The sequence below is a fragment of the Anser anser genome (genome assembly GCF_964211835.1).
Source record: "Anser anser genome assembly, chromosome: 4".
Lineage (NCBI taxonomy): Eukaryota > Metazoa > Chordata > Aves > Anseriformes > Anatidae > Anser > Anser anser.
The window spans coordinates 11,936,434-11,957,477 of record NC_139724.1 but is presented as its reverse complement, the minus strand read 5'-3'; the positions used below and the strand labels follow the sequence as shown (position 1 = coordinate 11,957,477).

Genomic DNA, 21,044 nt, shown 5'->3' with positions numbered 1-21,044 from the left:
CAGTTTTCTCCTCTCCTTCCTCATCTGCATCTTTAATATTGCCAAAAACATCATGACAAAGAAGAAGTATCCTAGCTCACCTTTCCCTGCACACCCACTGGCATGCAACTTCAATGCCCACTAAGAACAAGGAGACAAGTGCTAGCACTGCTGGTTTCCCAACGTTTGAATTATTTCCAGAATAGCTGCAGATATTGCAATGAAAGGTTTTGACATGGAGAAGCATCAAAGGGAGGGAAAATTTAAGAAGTACTTTGGGGCACAGAGGCCAATCACCTGTGAGAGCAGTGCTACCTGCTACACACACAGCAGGAGGTGGCCTGAAGGTGCACGTCACCTTGCTTCGGTGTGCATTATTGCAATAGGCCCTATGAATCTGTCACTTTGCTAAACCAGCACAGAACTCCTTAATTCTTCGTCTGCCCTGTCCATGTGTACCAAGAGCAATGTATTTGCGGTACACATTAGGCAGACAAAAGCTGCCAGAATACTGAAGTCTTATCTCCAAACAATTCCACTTCCTTCTCACGGATGTTTTTATGTTAAAGCCAACTTGCTATTTGGCAGAGGTAAAGATTTCTAATCGTACACCTGCCCTTTTACACCCTTCCTAACTGAATTCAAACTGGATTATCACATACGAAACCTGGGATTATGCAACATTTTGTTTTGGATTTGGTTGTACCTGTTGAATCTGTTCTCCCATGTTAAACATGGGAAATAAAACCTCTTCTGCAGGTTGTATACTATTCTTACGTCCCTATTGCTTGCTCAGAAAGGCCAAACTCATTTGTTGGCAGCAACAATGCACTGCAGTGGCTATTTATGGAACCACAAAACAAACATGTAGAGAATACACCCACATACCCTTCTCCCTCCATCCTCACTGGAGACTTTAAACCCAGACTCATCCCAACCATGTATCACTAAATGCTTAAAATGAAAAGAAGCAACCATTCCCAGCTATCCAGTCCTCACCCTACTAAAGAAGTGCATGCTCCGTAAAATATGGTAATCATGGGGAAAAAAAATCCTCTCAGCATAGGCACAGCATCCTCTCCACTGGCTCTGTGCTCTCTAGTATATTGCGAATATTTCAGGAAAACATAACAAATAAAAGTGATGAAACCCCTTAAAATACCAAGATATGCCACTACACTTCAGCACCTGGGCAAGGCACCACCTGGGTTCACACTATTTGATTTGCAAATTTATTACTGAGATTCAAGAAAGAAAAAAAAAACCACTGTCTGGAACTAAATATGAATAATCACTTTTCTCCTCTGTCATCAATGAATCAATCTACATTTGGAAGGGAAGTGTCCTGTCAATCATCATTATAGACATGCTTTCTCCTCTTTCTTTCCTTTCCATACTTAGCTGCACAACAAGTAATTTTCTCAGCGCATAAAGCAACAAGATGACCTGTGGCCAGCACAGCAGCATAAGATAGGGGATACAACTGATCTAGTTAATAGATTTTATGAGGATGTTGCTGTGTCGACCTCCTGAGAAGCAGTTATCCTTTGACTTACTGCACTGTCATACACAAATTAGGTACTATTTAAAGAAAAAAAGATTTGTCTGGTCTGATAAAATCTTAAGATATTTAAGATGATGGAGTTCTGCTCAATGCCATCGATGTATTACCACAGTATTTACTAAGTTATGTAATAATTTCACCCTGGCAGAAACATGAAATGCAAAGCAAAGATATAAGCACATCTTAATCTGGCTGAAAATTAAAGAATGTACTTTTCAAAACACCAGCAATACAAATTTTAAAATGCCATTATTTATGTACACATACTTGCATTTATACACACATTTTTCTCTTAAGACTATCTGTGCATATAAACAACAGCAATTGCAAATGAAAAATACCCTGGAAAACTTCCTGCAGGCCAGAAGATTTGTGTGCACACATGGAATAAGCAGGACACAAGTAAATAGAAACCATATTTGGGAACTGTAGCTCTTCATGTCCAAACAAAGCAGACAGATCATTAAATAGACTGTTCAAAAGAGCATATACTGGAAAAAAGAACAGAAATGGGAATAAAGAGTATCTAATATGTCAAAAATGTTATTTAGCTAATGGGAATCCTCAGAAAGTGCGTGAGTACTAACTGGATTTCCAAGGCTGGTACTCAGCCCTGTGTTGCTTAATAATTTTATCAGTGATCTGAATGGAAACATAAAATAGTACTGGTGGTTCTGTTTGCATGCTGTGTGCAAGCAAGCATTACAAGCTTCAATATATGAGTCAAATCTGGGATTAAGAGCACCCAACATTATCTGCAGGTTCTACTGGGGGATGCAAAGTCACTCTAGAGCAGCACCTCCATACAAGCTCTGAGTGAATACGAGGCTAAAGAAATTAACATAATCCACGGATGTATCAACATGGATGGTGTGTGGAAACGGTGAATTATTCCTGTATTTGCTACGGGTGTGGCTGCTACAGAAGACTGGTCAGTTCAGGAATTCCCATTCTCAAGCAAGTTGTGAAAAATTGAAGAGTGCTCAGAGACGACCCAGGAAGGGAATGCAAAAACTAAAGACCACACATTTAGTACTTTTCAAATCAGTCAGTCTATGCATGCAGGCAGGAAATGTTAATATTTGAACCAGCACTCAGAAGTTGAATGAGATCCAATGGCTGGAAGTCAAGGATAGACAAATTATGACTGGAAATGAGACATTTTTAAACAGTGAGGATAACTAACTACTGACACAATTTATCAAAGACAATGATGGGTTCTTTACCAACAGAAATTTTAGAATCAAGAATGGATGAAGAAAGGCTAAAAGAAATGCTGTATTGCAACCACAGCAATTGAACTGGGGTAGCAATTAATTCAGAATGAACTGTGGTTCCATCACCTGCAGGAAATTATGCTAGATTTTTATTATAGTATCTTTTGACCCTTATTATGTTATCTTTTGACCCTAAAACTGTATCAATGAGCAGATTCTGCTACCATTAATTCTCTTCAAACGGGACATGTACTACCAATTATGAGATTGTTCTGGCACATTTTAATACATAAGCAATTGATTTTGTGGTTTCTCTGGATCCTCCTTTGGGCTCTTTAGTCCGTTAAGGGAGCTCAACATCAGCAACAGATTGCAGACAGTTACTCAGACACAATTTATAAGGGATGAGAAAATAATGGGAATATAGCAGACATTTTTGTCTGTTGTCAAAGTTGAAGGAAATTGCCTTAGTTCTCATCACTCTGGCTAAATTTTTCCATACAACATAACAACTCTATATGTACAATTAATAATGAAGTGTGTAGTTTGGTCCTTTGTTACAGAACTACTCTCCTAAAGAGTCCAAATGACCCATTTCACAAATTTCTTATGAAAAGAAAACTTCAAAAAAGTCCACAATTTCTATCAAAGATATTAAATAGTAAGTACAGAGCATATACATTAGTAAGTTATGTGCTGAACTTGTTGTAGTAAGGAAATGAACAACAAAAAAGCAGAGTCATAAAGTACAAAGTTTTCACAAGCTCAAATGCCTACTACCATAAAATTGTCTCCTTGGGAAAGCTGTAATGAAAAGCTGCTTTTAATTCTGAGGAGGGAAGGAACAGAAGGAAAGGATTCAAAGATGGCACCTCCATATCCATACTGTGACTACTGTGTTTTTAGCAATGCAGGGGTATTCTAATTGGTATAGTTCATCTCTATCACTCAGAGTGCTCAGAGAAAACCCATGAAGAGAATGCAAGAGCTAAAGCCAAACACATTTAGTGTTTTTCAAAGGAAACAAGCTGTGAAATGTGTGAAACATTAATATTTGAACTAGCACTCGAAAGGTGAACAAGATCCAATGGAAGCTGAAGATAGACAAACTAGAAATGAGAAATAGAAATGATAGAAAAACTAGAAATGAGATATTCTGACACCGTTTCCCACAGCATTCTCCTCAAGAAACTGGCTGCTCTTGGCTTGGACTGGCGTACGCTTCGTTGGGTTAGAAACTGGCTGGGTAGCCGGGCCCAAAGAGTCGTGGTGAATGGAGTCAAATCCAGTTGGAGGCCGGTCACGAGTGACGTCCCCCAGGGCTCAGTACTGGGGCCAGTTCTCTTCAATATCTTTATCGATGACCTGGATGAGGGGATCGAGTGCACCCTCAGTAAGTTTGCAGACAACACCAAGTTAGGTGCGTGTGTCGATCTGCTCGAGGGTAGGAAGGCTCTGCAGGAGGATCTGAATAGGCTGGACCGATGGGCTGAGGCCAACTGTATGAAGTTCAACAAGGCCAAGTGCCGGGTCCTGCACCTGGGGCGCAACAACCCCAAGCAGAGCTACAGGCTGGGAGATGAGAGGCTGGAAAGCTGCCTGGCAGAGAGGGACCTGGGAGTACTGGTTGATAGGCAGCTGAATATGAGCCAGCAGTGTGCTCAGGTGGCCACGAAGGCCAACAGCATCCTGGCTTGCATAAGAAACAGTGTGGCCAGCAGGGCTAGGGAAGTAATTGTCCCCCTGTACTTGGCACCGATGAGGCCGCACCTCGAGTACTGTGTTCAGTTTTGGGCCCCTCGCTACAAGAAGGACATGGAGGTGCTTGGGCAATGAAGCTGGTGAGGGGTGTGGAGAACAAGTCTTAGGAGGAGCGGCTGAGGGAGCTGGGATTGTTCAGCCTGGAGAAGAGGAGGCTACGGGGCAACCTTATCGCTCTCTGTAGGTACCTTAAAGAAGGCCGTAGGGAGGTGGGGGTTGGTCTGTTCTCCCACGTGCCTGGTGACAGGACGAGGAGGAATGGGCTAAAGTTGCGCCAGGGGAGGTTTAGGTTGGATATTAGGAAGAAGTTCTTTACTGAAAGGGTTGTAAGGCATTGGAAGTGGTTGAGCCACCATCTCTGGAGGTCTTTAAAAGACGTTTAGATGTAGAGCTTAGTGATGTGGTTTAGTGGAGGACTTGTTAGTGTTAGGTCAGAGGTTGGACTCAGTGATCTTGGAGGTCTCTTCCAACCTAGATGATTCTGTGATTCTGTGAACTAACTACTGACACAATTCATCAAAGACAATGGTGAATTTTTAACCTGCTTACATTTTTTTTTACAGTTGCTTCTGTTGAAGAACGCCAAACCTTAGACAAATTACTCAGATATAATTAGCAAAATTATCTTACACATTTTCCTAAGTGATTTCCTCATTTTCTTCTTGTCCAAAGGAAAAACACATTGCTCTCAGTTGAATTAATTTCACCCTTTTTATTTTCTGCACCGAAATAACAATACAAGTTTTGCTGGCATACCCACGGGGAATATACTGCTTTTTTATAGAACCATGGAATCATAGAATGGTTTGGAAGGGACCTTAAAGATCATCTATCCTGGCCTTAAACACTTCCAGGAATGGGGCATCCACAACCTCTCTGGAAAACCTGTTCCAGTGCCTCACCACCCTCTGAGTAAAGGATTTCTTCCTTATATCTAATCTAAATCCACACTTTTTTAGTTTAAAGCCATTACCCCTTGTCCTATCACTCCACTCCCTGACAAAGAGTCCCTCCCCAGCTTTCCTGTAGGCCCTCTTTAGGTACTGGAAGGCCACTATAAGGTCTCCCAGGAGCCTTCCCTTCTCCAGGCTGAACAACCCCAACCTCAGCCTTTCTTCATAGAAGAGGTGTTCATCCTTGTGGCCCTCCTCTGGACTCTTTCTAATAGGTCCATGTCCTTCTTGTGCTGGGGGCCCCAGAGCTGAACACAGTACTTCAGGTGGGCTCTCATGAGAGCTGAGCAGAGGGGGAGAATCCCCTCCCTCGCCCTTGTGGCCATGATTCTTTTGATGCAGCCCAGGGCACAGCTGGCTTTCTGGGTTGCAAGCACACATTGCTGGCTCATGATGAGCTTCTCATCAACCAACATTTTCACTCTTCCTTACTGCAACTTGGAGGCCAAATTGCCTTTTGAACAAAGCTAGTTATAATCTATTAAGGAGGAAATATATTCCAGAATTGTTCCTTAAACCTGCTGGGACAAGACGCAAGTAAACATGAAATTAAAAGTTTTTCAGAGCTTCAGGTCCTTGGAGTTCCTCATCTCAGCCAACAGATAAGCATGGCAAGTATATTTTGCACAGAGCAGGACACTCCAAGCTGCTGTGGCATCTCTCCATAAGCAGTGGTTTCCTTTGCAAGCTCTGCCACACCCTACGTCAGCCGCTTTTACTTGTTCCAAAGACTCTCACCCCATGGGATAGCCCAGAAATTACTTCTTGGCTTCCCTCCTGGAGTAGTGGGAGGATTAGGAGTAGGTTCTTAAAATGTTTTCAGTGAACGCATCAAGTAATGAATGGCTGTGCCAGATATCTGCTGTGGGAACAGGGCTTATCCTGTGTGCTGTGCAGCAGGTCACTAGGTTCTTTGCTTGCACCTGTTAGTTCAAGTGCCAGAGCATGGCACAGCAAGAAAACAATGTTGTTTTTCTTGTATCATGTTATTTTCAAAGCGGGCTTCTTTCAAAGCTCTGATAATTTAATGGATTGTGTCTTCTTACTGGGGTTCAGTTATCCTGCGATCACATGGTTGTTGGGGAATGAGTCCCCTTCATTTCTCAAAGGGGCTGCTGCTTTCTTGTCACATGCTTAACATAAGATTTGGGACAAAGAAACAGCTGGGATGATGTTGGAGAGAAGGAGAAAGGCTGACAGGTTTGCAGGCACTTCAAACTGCTGAGTCTGAACAAACAAAGGAGCAGGCCTCACAATTCGTATTTGGTGAATGTGGCTTTTTACTTCACTTAAAGGTAAGCTGCCTTCCTTGTTGGCAAGGAAGGCAGTCTGGCAGAGTTACCCTCTAGGAAAACCCTCTAGAAATAGCTCCTCTTCTTCAGCTAATGACATAACAGAAAGGAATCATCATTTTGCAAGAGTGCCCCATGAGCCCTTCTGGCTCCGAAAACAGATGATGGGAAAAGATGACTGCGCTCAGGCTTGGCGGGACAAACTGACTTTGGCAGGAGGCTCTAAGAGAAGAGTGAGCTGGGTGAGAATAATTTGATCTCTCTGCCTAGAGCTGGAAGACGCATCTACCACAGAAGCAAGGGAGATCCTGGCAAAAGGACAAATTTGACTAGATCTATAACAACCTGACTGCATTTGCCTGGAGAACAGCCCTCTCAGGCCAGTCATGGGGATTTTTCCAAACTCAGATGTGTGTACATCAAGAAACATGAATTATTGTTTATGTGCAGCCAAATACAATGATGCTGGGCTCAAGCAGTGTTACCACAAGTACAGCTCAGTGTTGTACCCCTCATTTGCATCATCAGCTTTGAGTCTAACCATTCCATACGTGTCCAAGCTGTGCAAACTTGCTCCTATTCTGCAGCAGGCCAGTCTGAACAGTGTTAAAAGTGACACAAGTGAATGACAAAGGAAAAAGAAAAATCATTGTAAGCCTACGTTTAGGTATCAGGAACATCCAGAATGACAAGAGAAAGGCTAAAAGCTTGCAATTGCCCAACCCAAATTCAGAGGCCAGGAAAAAAATCTACTTTTTCCTACCCAAATGAATTAATCAAGTGAAAGCTAACAAAGGTTTAGAGGAAACTTCCTTTAATCTCTGTGATGCTCAGAGGCCTTCACAGAATGGTGGGCACTTATTTATTTATTTATTTATTTATTTATTCAAATTTAACACTTCCTGGAAGATTTTTTGTTTTGTTTTGTTTTTAAAGGAAGCATATATAAATTTTATAAAATATGGTGCACTGTTAGCTTTACTCCCAACAGAGTAATTGCTCCACTGTGTTTAGGTCAGTCTTGTCAAAGCCTTAATGAGTGGAAGTCATCAACACCCAAGCAGCCTTTAGTAATTTCTTCGCAATTACCCAGTGACCTCTCTTTGTAGTTATCCCTAGTGCAAACACACTGCTTCCAGAATGTGCAGAATGACAAGGAAAACTTTGGTGCAGAAACAGAACTATCTTCACACCTCCTAAATGCAACGTTTTCAGGACAGGAGGAAGGCACTGAGTCAATACAAGAAAGTGTAATTTGTAGATAAGCAGTCAGTCAGGAATCCCATCCCTCAAAAAAGATAATATGAGAGGAAATCTCTCATGGTGACTGACTGTGAGAGCGGGATTTTACAACACTGAAACTGCTCAGAGACAAACAGATATAGGCAAAGTGACAAGAGTGCTGAGTGACAACCCTGCCCTGCCACCAACAGCTTTTTCTTAAAGTAGACAGCTGACCAATTTGTTTAATACTTTGTTTAAAAATATACACGGGTGTCATGGGAAATCACAGCTAAAGTCCATCAGTCAGTACTGCCAACGTGCTGAATACAACGTCCAAATACACAATTCTTTCAGCTGAACCGGGAAATTGCAACACCAAACAAGCCTGGTTGAGAACTCACTGACCTCTGTACGCTGATCTTCCTGCAGACTGCCTGCAGGAAGCAGGCTGAGGTCCCCTCTGGGAAGCAGCACAGGAAGGAGCACCTCACAGCTTCAGGTGACTGAAAACTGCTTGCTCTGCAAAGCTACTGGAAACAAGGCACACCGTGATGATCTTCCTTAGCTAAACAATGCGCTACATACATCAGGAGACAGGCTAAAGAAGCTATAGGAAAGGGAACTACTCACTCACTGGAGTACAAATAGGTAGAGCCACAGTGCAGAGGTTTTACATCTTCCCTAGATGCCAGTAAGAGAAGTAGTGATGGGTGTTTTGGTTTTTAAAAACACAAATATTAAAAACAAAACAATTTCAAAGCTGGCTTAAATTCCTTATGATCTATGACGTGTTCTCCCATAAGAGACCACCAATCTTTTCGTTTGAAAAGAACTTCAAAATTTCCACAAATATTTGTACCTTATATCCCACAGCAAAAACTTCTACCAGGTACCAGGACGCCACCAGCCTCATGAGATGAGGGGACTTTCTCCTCACAGCTAAAGCAGATAAGAAAGAAATGAACTAGACAAAATAAATAACCGTTCTAGGTGAGAGGGCAATGCATGAGATACATGAAGGGAGCCATTTTTTTTTGCTCGGATATGATTCAGGTTATTACTCAATTACCATGAACTTGCTGTAGTCCCCTACTCTTTTGTAAGGCTGCTGGATGCTGTTCCAGGAAACAGGAAAAGCTAATACGCTTGACTTATGGATTGAAAGAAGAATTTCTGTTTCCCTATACATCTAATGGCATTAACGAGCTGCTTTTTACAGGTAACGATGGTCAGACCTTTGTTTGGCTTATGATTCTTGCTGCTTCTAAGATGAACCTCCACTTCTGTGGCACAGGTCAGGGGATCAGATGCAAAATGCTCTCCATCCCACAAGCCATAATTTGTCACCAGGTAAATCTTGTATAGAGAGGCAGAAATAAGATAACAAAGTAAATAGGAAGGTTAGAATAGCCTAATGGACAAAACCTAATCTAAGCAGTAACCAGTGCAGGGTGGATGAGAGAGGGCAAATGTTTGAAAAAATAAACTGAAATCCACCCAGGTGACTTGCATGGGAAAAACCTACATAATTACACGTTACTGTGACTGTCATTACATCTGAGTTACGGACAGAGAACTAAGGACAAGCTGAGACCACACCCTGACTCACCATTCACAGTCACCTAGCTTGGAGAGAAACATAAATCACATCTTTGTGGCTGTCTTTAAAAAAAAAAAAAAAAGAAAGCTTTTCTTAACAACTCATTCTGTAATGCAGTTCCTAGTGCCAGCATCTCATGATGCAAGAAAGAAGGGAATTGATTGCATAGGAGGGTGGAGACAAATGTGCTTTTAAAGTGAAATGAGTCAGCTTGGAAAAACTAACTCAACACAACCTAAAGAGAGAAAGGGACAAACAGCAAAAATACCATAGATAAAGAAGTCCCCTCCAAGGGCTCAGAGCAGGGCCCACCAGAGGCTGCTGCTGAACGATGCAGAAGGTAACCGCCATCACCACTGCCTCACCAAATTCTCTCTAGACCTTTGTTCCTTTCCTGAGCAGTTTTCTCGAAGAATCCAGGGCTTTCATGAGGCAGCCCCGTCTGCTGTTTGGCTGTGATCCCTTATGTAAACCTGGCAGCAAGGCTCCTGAGTGATAAGGCAAATTATTACTTTGGATAGGGACTGAATGTACTGCCATGACAGGCTTCAAAAACAAAACAAAACAAAACAAAAAACACGCAACAAAACAAGCCAAAACAAAAATAGTCAGCTAAGCAGACAGCACCAGCCCTCCTGCTTGATTTGTTCTGGCAACAACAGGAACCCAAGTTCTTATCACATGCCAGAGAATAATGGTAAGTTTTGGCTTGCCTTGGTTTTAAACCCCAGCTGCTAAAAGGAAAGCCAACAAACAGGGAAAGTGTTTATAGTAAGCACAACCTTCTCGGTGTACAACTACATGTGTTTTCATACCTCAGCAATTAAGGGCTAGAACACACAGTGTTGTTAAGAGGAGGGTGCAGCAAGGGTACATAAACCCACCCTTTATTTCAAGGAGACCATTACAGCATGTGATCGCTACAGCCCGAATATAAGGATCTTTGTGAACAAAAGGTTGATGTAAACAAATCTCTTTGAGAACTTGCACATGTTAGACAGCCAACACGGGGTATCTGTGCCGACAAAGCTCATTGCAGCTGTGACTGCAGTCACAAACAGGAATTTATGATCTTTGGCACACAAAGAGATGGCTAGGAGGCACTGGAGAAGTCGGATTGCTTACCGAATGATGGTGAGTTTTGCTCCAACGCTTCAGCTCTCAAAATCTGCACAATGTTTTTCACAAAGTTTTCCTGCCATCCACACACCATTGCTGCCAAAAAGGAAAGGTACCTGGTAGCACTCCTTAGATCAATAGTTCCACCTAGGGAATGTGCACAGAGCCTAACAACAGGGCAAACCGCAGGGTGCCCTCCTACAGAAGGATCCTCCTTGAAAACAGTACCAAGACTGCAAAATAACACAGCTCCAGCATGTGATAGAACAGTGATATACAGCAAATCCTATTTCAGTGCCCTTTCCGGGGCAAAAGATTTTGGATGGTGAAAGCAAAAATCTGTAGACAGCAAGAATCTGGCACCCCTGAGCCAACATCAGGAAAGAAATTTCAACTTAACATCAACATCTCCTGCCTTACATTTTGGTTGCAGGAAGCTTTTTCCCTCCTGCCTGAAGGCTTTCCCATTTCTCTGCTGTTATAGGAAGTTTGGCATGAAAGGCTACGAACACTGCATGTAAGAGGCCTTCCTACCTTTGTATCCACTTAAATCTTAATGTATCCTGTCCCTGAAGTAAAACACATTTGAACTTCTTATTCAAGGCATTTAAGTTTAAACACCTCTAGGCACATCCAAAATAATTTCAAGTACTACTGCTGTTATGCACGCCCCTTCTGAACTACAGCTGTGAGAAGATATTTTCCTTCTTGATAATGGGGGGGGGGGGGGGGGGGGGGCGGGAAAAGAGGGCCCCAAACTGAGCTTCCCCCATCTGAAAGCCCACCCTAGCCACATCTCACTGAGGGCCTGGTAAAGCTCTAGGAAGCCCCATCTTCTCCTGCCTACACGCTCGTCCCAAAGCTGCTATCTCCCCTAACTTCTGAGATTTGCAGTATGGCTTGTGGCTTTCAAACTGGTAAAGATATGGTATGTGGTTCCCAGGGTCCGAAAGTTTGATACAACAGTCTGCTCATTGCATACAGACTTTCATCCATCTTTCAGAGGACCGAACTCATCTCTTGTCCGCCTTCTTTTCTTTCTTTCTTCAGTGTTTTGGGGTTTGCTCGAAGTCTGTATTACAGGTATGTTTTTCTGCTACTGCATAATTAGCAGTTTGCCCTTGACACACAGCTATAAAAATGAGGTAATTCTCAAGAGAACACATACATTGTGTACTTGTCGGGATTACAGGTACGTATAGTTAGTTACTCCACCTATTTTGGTCAGAAGAAAAACATAACAACTTCAAAATACCATTTTCTTAAGATCAATGGAAAGAGACAGATTTTATGCTCTGCAATATGTCGTGACTACAACTGATATTTCACACATTCCAAATGACAGCAGCACCTTCAAAAAATTCCTGCAATGAGGAATATGCCTGTAAAGAGGCATAACATGTTTTTCAATATTAAAAAAACAGTAAGCCATTTTATTAGACATAGTCACAATTGTAGCTGCTACTTAATAAGCAGATCTTCGTTTTAAGGTCAACTGTATAAAGACACATCCTGAGAGGTATTTTAAATAGTAACAAACGTTACTAAACAGTCAGAAGTCTCTTGTTTTCTCCCTGATGACCTATTCTCTAATGTCAAATGAAAGTGACTGAAAATGACAGGACTGTATTGTAAACTTTAGTTTACAGCTACTACTGTGGGGCCTTACAGGCTTAGTGTGTGTGATTATTTCTTCACTGTTACACTTGTAAGTCTGCTAAAGGTGGAGTCCTGCATCCACTGTTCTGCTGTAGCCCTTCATCCTCTTCTAATCCGCCCCTGTCATGGTATCTGGGCATGGAGAGGGAACAAGCCACATGCGTTTTCATGAAACAGCAAAAGATTATCATTGCCAAGAACAACCTTTATTCTTTTCTAACAAAGATCATACGATAGCTGAGCAGATATAGTCATTTCACTAAAACATATCTGATAATTGCATGTAATTACACAACGATAACATTTATTTAAGAACTACTAGCACCTCGTGACAGAAATCCCCCCAACAAGAATAGCAGCGTGTTTACAAAGCACTTTATAGCCCAGATCAGATGCCAGAGTCCTTCTGCTGAAAAAGGCAAAAACTCCTAATGTAGCCCTGCACTGAAATAATACTAGATAATACCTCGCCGTGAGCTTGGATTCCACAGGAGTGGCACAAAGCTGCCAAAAGCATGTTTAAAACCACTCCTGATATATTACGGCACTACATTAATGCCAGGAAATCAGTGTTTCTGATTGTTGCACAGACAGCTGTGCCCCAGGTCTGCTAGAGACCTCTCTCCCCTCTTCTTTTTAGGGGTGGTCAAGAGCCTCCTCCTCTTCACCCTGTCCTGCTCTACAATCTGGTATCCTGGAGCTGGGCAGAAAACAGCAAGCACTACCTCATTCTTCAGCAGCAGCAGCAGATCTCTGGCAGAAAAGTACTAGAAGCTAACAGCAGTGCAGACACAAACTCAACCCAATTAGGTAAATAGGCACGCAAGTGTGATACGAGACAGAAAACTAGGGTGTTCCTGAACAAAGCGGGATTGCAAAAGAATTAGTTTCTACAGCTTATTCATTTCCCAGATAAAATTAGAGATGCAGACTTCTTTCATCCTGAGGACTGAGCATGGAGACTGACTGCTTCTGCCTAATTACAAAGACATCTAATTTGGTGCTTAGTGTCCTGTACCAGTATCAGTCCAACTGTCCCATATTTCAACGGTACTATTCTAAAGAATAACACTTCAATTGGAAAGTACCAATTCCTACAGCAAATAATTACCTCCTCTGGGGAACATTCAGCTAAAAGAATCACAATTCTGAGGGATACCTCATGAAATACATCAATCATATACACTTCCCTAGACATGAGACTTATCTGTCCTTTGTTTCAACTCTCCAGTATTTCATTTCCCTTTATACCTTACAACAAATAGGGGAGTACTGACCGGCAGGAGCATGTTCTCTGCCAAGCTCCAGCATACCCATGCATGAGCCCATAACTTCTAACCCATCGCTACTTGCACGGCCCTGTCTAGCTGGTAGAACTGTATTGCTTTCTCAGTTTTGCCAGCTGACCTGCTTTAGTAATTGCTTCCTAAATCAGTCAGGAGATGGATTAATAAAGACATTGAATCATAGATTCATAGATTCATAGGATAGGTTAGTTTGAAATGTAAACTAACCTGATGTCTTCTGAATGTAGGATTTTTGAGGATGGGATTAGAGACAGTAAAGCACAAAGCTGACACAGCTAGAAGCTAAAAGGGTTGTGCATCTGCAAGGGCTGGAAACCAGATTTAACATCTGTGCTTCACCACCATTATTATGAATCAAAATCTGGTGTTGGTGCATAATTTGCTAACTCGGTTCATGAGCTGACTGCTGTCTGTCTGTGCGAGTGCTGAGAATAGCACCCCGTCTCCTGCTTACTCAGTGAAGTCACTCAGTTACGTGTCTGGCAGCATTGCCCCTGCTTTGTGTTCTGCATCGGTATGCAGAGACACTGTGGTGTCATGTTTCATGACACGTAAATAGCACCATTTCCCACATTAGGCCAACCTCATATTTCAGTAGCATAAAGGAATTTCCCACAGTAACTTGAATCCTTCATGTTCTGCACTAGACACAAGAGGAAAGGGAATGAGATACAATTCAATAACCTGAGAACAAGGGAAAGATACTGGTTCAGTTTGATGTTCAGTGAAGAGTTTTACAAGAATCTGAATTGCCCATTACCTGCTCACCTCATTGGCAAAGTGCCATCAATCAAAACTATAGGTATACTCCTGAAAAATAGACTCTTAAAGATACTTTTAGACGGATAATTTTAAAGATACTCTATAGACAGTCTTTTATTTCCTGTCTTGTCTGAACAATACTAGTACTATCATCATTCTTGTTAGAAAAATAACCCCCTCTAAAGCCCCTTCCCTTTTTGGATTGAGAATGGGAATAAACTCAGCTACCTGTTACAACTTAAACTAGGCAGATCAAACACACTTAAAAACTGACAGGAGACACCTACATTTTGGTTGCATCTTGTGCTCAGTGTCATTTCTAGTGCCTGACTTTAGATCGGTCCTGTCCATCTGCACTCCTCTACCAAGCAGGCCATCTTCATATGCATGCAAAGTTATATTTGAAAGACAAACTATAGCACACATCAGGCTTTGTAAGGCACCTGTTGGAATGTGTGGCTTCAACAGGGGTATGCATATTATTTTGCCTTACACCACAGCACGCTGACATTGTGAGCTTCAATGGAAAAAGGTGTTCAAAATGCTCAGAGCTGGAGGTGCAGGTACAGAACAAACAAGGAAACAAATACAAAGACAAAAAAGGAGCACTAACCTGAAGAAAAATGCACCACTGTTAACGAAGGAGATTTCATCTGTTAAATCCATCTCCTTCAAACATGAACTACTGTCTGTTAATCGGAGGCTGACCTGAGGTGTTCCATCTGACAGGTCTGGTTGTGGCACTAGGCATGTTCGGCTGGATCCTTCCCTTGTGGACTTTGTCATCTACAAAAGTAAAGAAAGAGAAAATTGAATCATGAAAGGAAAGAAAAGCAGAGCAGCCTCTTCAAATAATCTCTAACAGAAAGACATTCTCTACCAGTGTGCAAACAGCGAACAATATGGTAAAGTACAAACTAATGATACAAAATGCAAATAAATCAAACAATCTGCTTGTTTAAAGACTATTTAAAGAAGAATAAACATGTGCCTATTGAAAGAAGAAAGGTAGCAGTGAAATTAACAAAAGGAAGGTAAGTAAAATAAATGGAGAATTATTTCCTGTATCACAGAAGGCAAACTAAAAAAAATCTCATTGAATCTTTATCTCTTGACATGAACTAAAGTAACAGATAGTAAAAGAAATTGAAGACCTCTTCCCAACAATCCTTCCATTTTGAAAGGGAAGTTTATGTCAATACATGCTCTGGAGGAAAATTTCTCCATACATGGACTTCCTGTGTTGGTGTTCTCTGATGAGGCAGCCAGAACATGGAGTTGGAAGCTGGGCTTCCTACATACAAGATGAAGTTTCCAAGCATCAATGAGCCCATATACAGGATGGCCAGAGCTCTTGCTTTGGATTCTCAGCAGAAGCGTGCAAAACCAAAGAACAAATAGTGCTGTGTCAGACTATTTTCTGGTATCAGCAGCAGATAATGAGTGCTTAGGGGAGTAAGAGCAAATTCAGAGGTTTGCCCCTAATGCATTGTCCCAGCTTTTGGCACTCTGTGGCTTGGGGCTTTCTTTGACTTGGAAGTTGAACCTCGATCACTGTGTTTAACAGTGAACATTGGACCTATCCTTTGTGATTATATTAAATTCCTTAATGTCCACTTCTGTCTTTAGCTTTTGTAGGATTCTATGGCTAGGAGTTTCAAAACACCTTTACATATTGATTCAAATTTTAAAAAAGAGTACTTCCATGTCGGATAAGGTGACATATAATCTTTCCTTAGTTTTTGAACTGTGAGAATTGGCAAATACTGTTCCTTACCCACCTTCCCCGTTCCATTTTTGACTTAAAAAAAAAAACCCACACACTACTCCATTAACTCCATTAATAGTCTAATCAGACTGAAAAATCCCAGTTCATATAGTTTTAATTTTAAAGAAGTCATTCTGCTGCCTTTGATCCTTTTTGCTGTCTTCCTCTATACATTTTCACCTTCTGCTAAATCCTTTTTGAAAAGAGGTAGCCAGAACTGCATGCAGAATTATATAAGTAAATCTCAGATTTACGATGGCTTCTTATTTAAATGCAGCTTTTTGTTTGCTCTCATGATTGCTAATTGAGCCAACAGCTTTGTGAAGTTTCTATAACATCCAGATCTCTTTTATAGAAAGAGTAACTAATTCAGAGCTCATCAGTATATACATTTATACGTTTTTTGTGTTTTTTTTTTTTTTTGGACAACAATTAGCATCCAGTGATGGAAATTCACCTATAATTTTTTCACCCCATATGGAGTATCTTAAAAGCCTTCTGTAAGCCCCCGTAACCAGTTTTTCCTGCTTTGAGTAATTTTCTTTTATCAGCACATTCAGCCTCTTTATGCGTCACTATTAAAAACGTTGAATAGTATAAATTCCAGCAAAGATCCTTGAGAGACTTCACAGGCAACTTCTCTCCACTGATAAGGAGACCATTTATTTTTATTGCTTTCTAATTATTAATCTATACTTTCCTTCTAATCACACGTGAGCTTTGCTTCTTTCAATGCCTTTGATAATCTTATCAAAACCTTTGGAAACTCAAGTGAACTGTATTGGCTTTATTTACAAACACGCTTACTGGCTCCTTTGTCACACAATATTTTTCTCGAAACGAGTCATGCGTGTGTCTCCTGATGACTTCAATTATCCATTTGTTTATTAATTATGCTGCCTTCTACAGTTTCTACAAATCTCCTGGACTGTACATCAGGCTTTCTGGATCTCTCCTGAACCCTTACTTTTTTAAAACTATTTTTACTACGACTTACTATTTTTAAAACTATTCTTCTTTTCACCTCCTGTTTTGGAATGCTCTGTTTTGCTCACAGTTGCTTCCAAATACTTTGTGTGTGTTGAAATGTTTCATGGGACAGAAAGCTGTTTGCTGTTTAGCTCTGAAAAGATTGAACTGAAAAACATCATGTATATCAAAGGCAACGGGAAACCAGACAGATATGTAGAGAGCTGCTCCTGCACTCATGGCAAGATCCTGCCTTCGCTGACATCAATGGGCCTTTTGCCCGCGGTCAATACCTCACCTTTGGACTACCCCTCTTTTCCAGCAATACTCTGCTGCCATGCTGCCTGAAGTGGACGCTGGCTTTTGACACCACAGGAACTGGGCATACAGCCTGCAGACACCAGGCCGTGGCTCTCAGCTGCAAACAAAAGGGATGCTGTAGTAGCAGAGGGAGACAGTGTCTGCACGGAGCAGAGAAGACAATTTGAGGCTACCAAGTTGGCATACGCTGAAGTCTGCTACTCTGTCACTTAAAATACATCTTCATTCTCAGCTAAACAGACTAAAATAATATCAGATGCTACTCAGGATCAAAGGGATCACCCAAATAAAGGGCAATCAAAACACCAAAGAACAGATAACTCAAAGGAATTGTATTACACCACACATCCTGCATTTGGCTTTCAACATTTGCTGTCTCAGAGAGTTTAGATGCAAGAAACTGTGTTTGCAGTTCTAATAGTGACTTGTCAGATCTATGACCAGTATAAACCTTTGTCATTAGGGGTGTTAAAGAAATTGCAATGAAATATCTCCCCTAGAGGCTTAAACTGACCAGACAAGGTGGCATCACCCCACACATACCACTGCTACGATGTTTCTTAACTTATGGATGCATCATCGAGCTGTTTCATCTCCCTGTGAGATGTCAGAAATTACTGGGTTCAAAGATCAAAGATAAATATGCCACATATTCTAAAGCTCTGATTCAGTACGATGACTCTAATCTTTGTCTGCTTCTGAAGAACAGGGAGTGCTCCACACCAAGACGAGTCTAGAGAGTTCCATGCACATGCCTTGACAAGGAGTGAAGATACAAATTCTTAGCACAGAACGTCCCTCTTTTCTGAGTACCTCATTCATGTTGTCAATGAGGAAAAAACTTCAATATCCTAAGCTATGCATGAACTCATAAATAATTAGGGCAATTCATACCCATTTGAGCAAATAATTATGACATCTGAATGCGGAACCTTTGGAAGAAGCTAGCTGTGCGTTTATATTTAATATTCAGAATTTTAAGTGTGATAAATATATTTCCATAAGGTTATCATCAGGTACTTGTTCAGTTTCATCAGGTGGCCTCGAACCTGCTCTTCGCTTACAGTGGGTGAGACTTTGCTCCCCCAGCCTCCATCTGCGGGTTCAGGGAAACAAAAGACTTGGGAAGCCTGACTGGCAGTGAAGATCGAGGCAAAGAAGTTGCTGAGTACCTCAGCCTTCTCCATGTCTGTCATTATCAGTTCACCCTTCTCATCCATCAGAGAGGGCACACTCTCCTTGGCCTTTCTTTTCTGAGCCATGTACCTACGGAATCCCTTACTGTTACTCTTAGCATCCCTTGCCAAACTCAGTTCCATCCGTGCCTTGGCTTTTCTGATCCCATCCCTGCACATCCGGACCACATCCCTGTGTTCTCCCCAGGCCACGCGTCCCTGTTTCCACTGCCTGTGCATTTCCTTCTTGCACCTCAGTCTGACCAGAAAGGCCTTGCTCAGCCAGCACAGCTGCCTGCCCTCCCTGCCCACGTTTTTACACAGAGGGATGGAGAGTCCTTGTGCTCTAAGAATGTTGTTTTCTTTTTCACCCTCGTCTAAATTTGGTTACGTCATAACTAGCTGTCAGCATAAACCTTACATTCTAATCGACTGTCATTACCTTTGCCTCAGGAACAAAAGAGAAAGGGAGACCATTAACCAGATGTATCTCTTGTCTGGCAGCTACTCCTACAGAACCTGCTGTAGCCAGTACTGTGGAGTCAAATACCCAGGAATGAGACACTTGCCAAAGTTACCCAGGCCACTTGATAGCTCTTGAAACAAATGTTTTACATTCACTCTAATTAAAACAACATCTGCTTCAAGGGGATTTTTCAGCATATACACAGAGCTGTAAGCTCCCTAACAGGGTTACTTAACAGTAACTACAGTGATGATGAATTGTATCGGGATATGCTTGGAGATGCAGAATTTTGCTGGAGGATTTTGTCACCCTAAACTGTCTCAGAGAATCAGGCGGAAATTCCTTCTGAGACAGCAAAGTCATTCAGCAAACAGCCAGGTATTTATGCTGTACTTTCACGGTTCTCCGAAGCTTCACAGCTCAGCAAGCTCTCACACACCAGCTTCATCAACCACTTTGTTGTAGTAAGAGACAACTGAGGTGAATCTGGATGGGATGAAACTCTTGCGGCTTTGAAGACCGTATAACTGCCAGGCTCACAGGGCTTTCAGAGGCAGGGATAATTCTGCACTGACATTTTTCTGTTACGTTCCCTTCACGTGTCCTATAATATTCTCTCATTTGCTGTTCTTATGCACAAAATGAGGGCCTGATTCATCACACTACTGACCAGGGCACAAAATTTCTGTGTATGACGATGCAAGTGCCGAGGCTGCTGTCTGAATGCTGTGCGTACTACACTAGCTGGGAACAAAGACGTCAGAGAGCCTGTGAAACATCATCTAAACATACCTGAACGACAGTGGCATTCTTTTCCGTACTCCTAGAACTTAAGAGAAGTCCTTAAGCCTGGATGTAACTTAAAGCAAGCACACCGTCATCTTTAGTAAGACTGCTGTATGTGCTAAAAATTGGCCTGTGCTCAAATACTTGCTGAAGCATGGATTAAGTTCAGAAAGTAATAAAATGTAAAAAAAGTAATAAGAAACTGTTGATAAGTCACTTCACCTAACATCTACGATATTGATTTTAAAAGTATGAATGGAAAATACTGTTGACAAGATGAGTTCTTCTCAAAGAAAACATGCCTCATCATCCTAAATTACTGACTCTGGGAGACAAAGATCAATAGCTCTATAATTCTTACCAGGTTTTGCACCGAGTCAGCACAGATAACGTAAGCAGTAACAAATACTTGCAAAATCTAGTCATCAGTTCTCTTCCATACCCAGAACCAAGCCCCAAATCCTTGATTAACTGCCACACTGAAATCAGAAAGTCACGATCAATGCAGTCATCCTTACAATCTGTGCAGCTGCCACTGCCAAATTTGGATTTCTCTTACTCCACTTGTATTTTTAGGCATGAATTCACTAAAACACCTCCTCTGTACTCTGCCCCACTTAGATATCAAAGTTTTAAATTTGATGCAATCCTAAAGTGTGTGAAGTTTTAAAGTTCAACCAAGTTTGATGTTTGATTCAAATTTCTGTGTCTTACTCTTAATGATGACAAGACCTTTTGGATTCAAAAGGCTGAGTGTTATTTTCCTTTAAACCATATCGCCACAACCTTCCTATCTGAAAGAAGCCACTGCAAACAGAATACCTTCTTAAATGTTTAAAAGTAAAAACTTTGTTAACATTACATGATTCTAGGAGAAGAGAGCTAGAAAACACTCTCAGAAAGCCTATGAAATTCAAGCTCTGCTATGCTGATATCGTATTTCTAGCTCCAGAGTTAGTTCACTTGTCACTGGCTGTGAATCCCTGAAATTTTGTTTCAGTAAACTTTCTCAAAGTTAAAGTCTTGTCTCTGTTACAGACCTGTCCAAGTCCAGGAACTTCAGATTGTACAGGAATTCCATCTGTCAGAATAATTTTCTTGTTTGTAACTGCTGTACTGAAT

At 41.5% G+C, this 21,044-nt stretch overlaps 1 protein-coding gene across 13 annotated transcripts in view; it reads right to left on the bottom strand.

The window, feature by feature from the left end:
• The window catches only part of FAM13A (family with sequence similarity 13 member A), a 133,975-nt gene that overhangs the window by 66,468 nt on the left and 46,463 nt on the right, over window positions 1-21,044 (bottom strand). For 12 of the 13 annotated variants that reach the window (XM_083835820.1, XM_083835825.1, XM_083835819.1 and 9 more), the window contains one exon: window positions 15,051-15,223. In XM_083835820.1, coding sequence (XP_083691946.1) covers window positions 15,051-15,223 — 173 coding nt within the window. The remainder of the gene's footprint in view (window positions 1-15,050; window positions 15,224-21,044) is intronic. The other variant, XM_083835817.1, reaches the window with a different exon arrangement.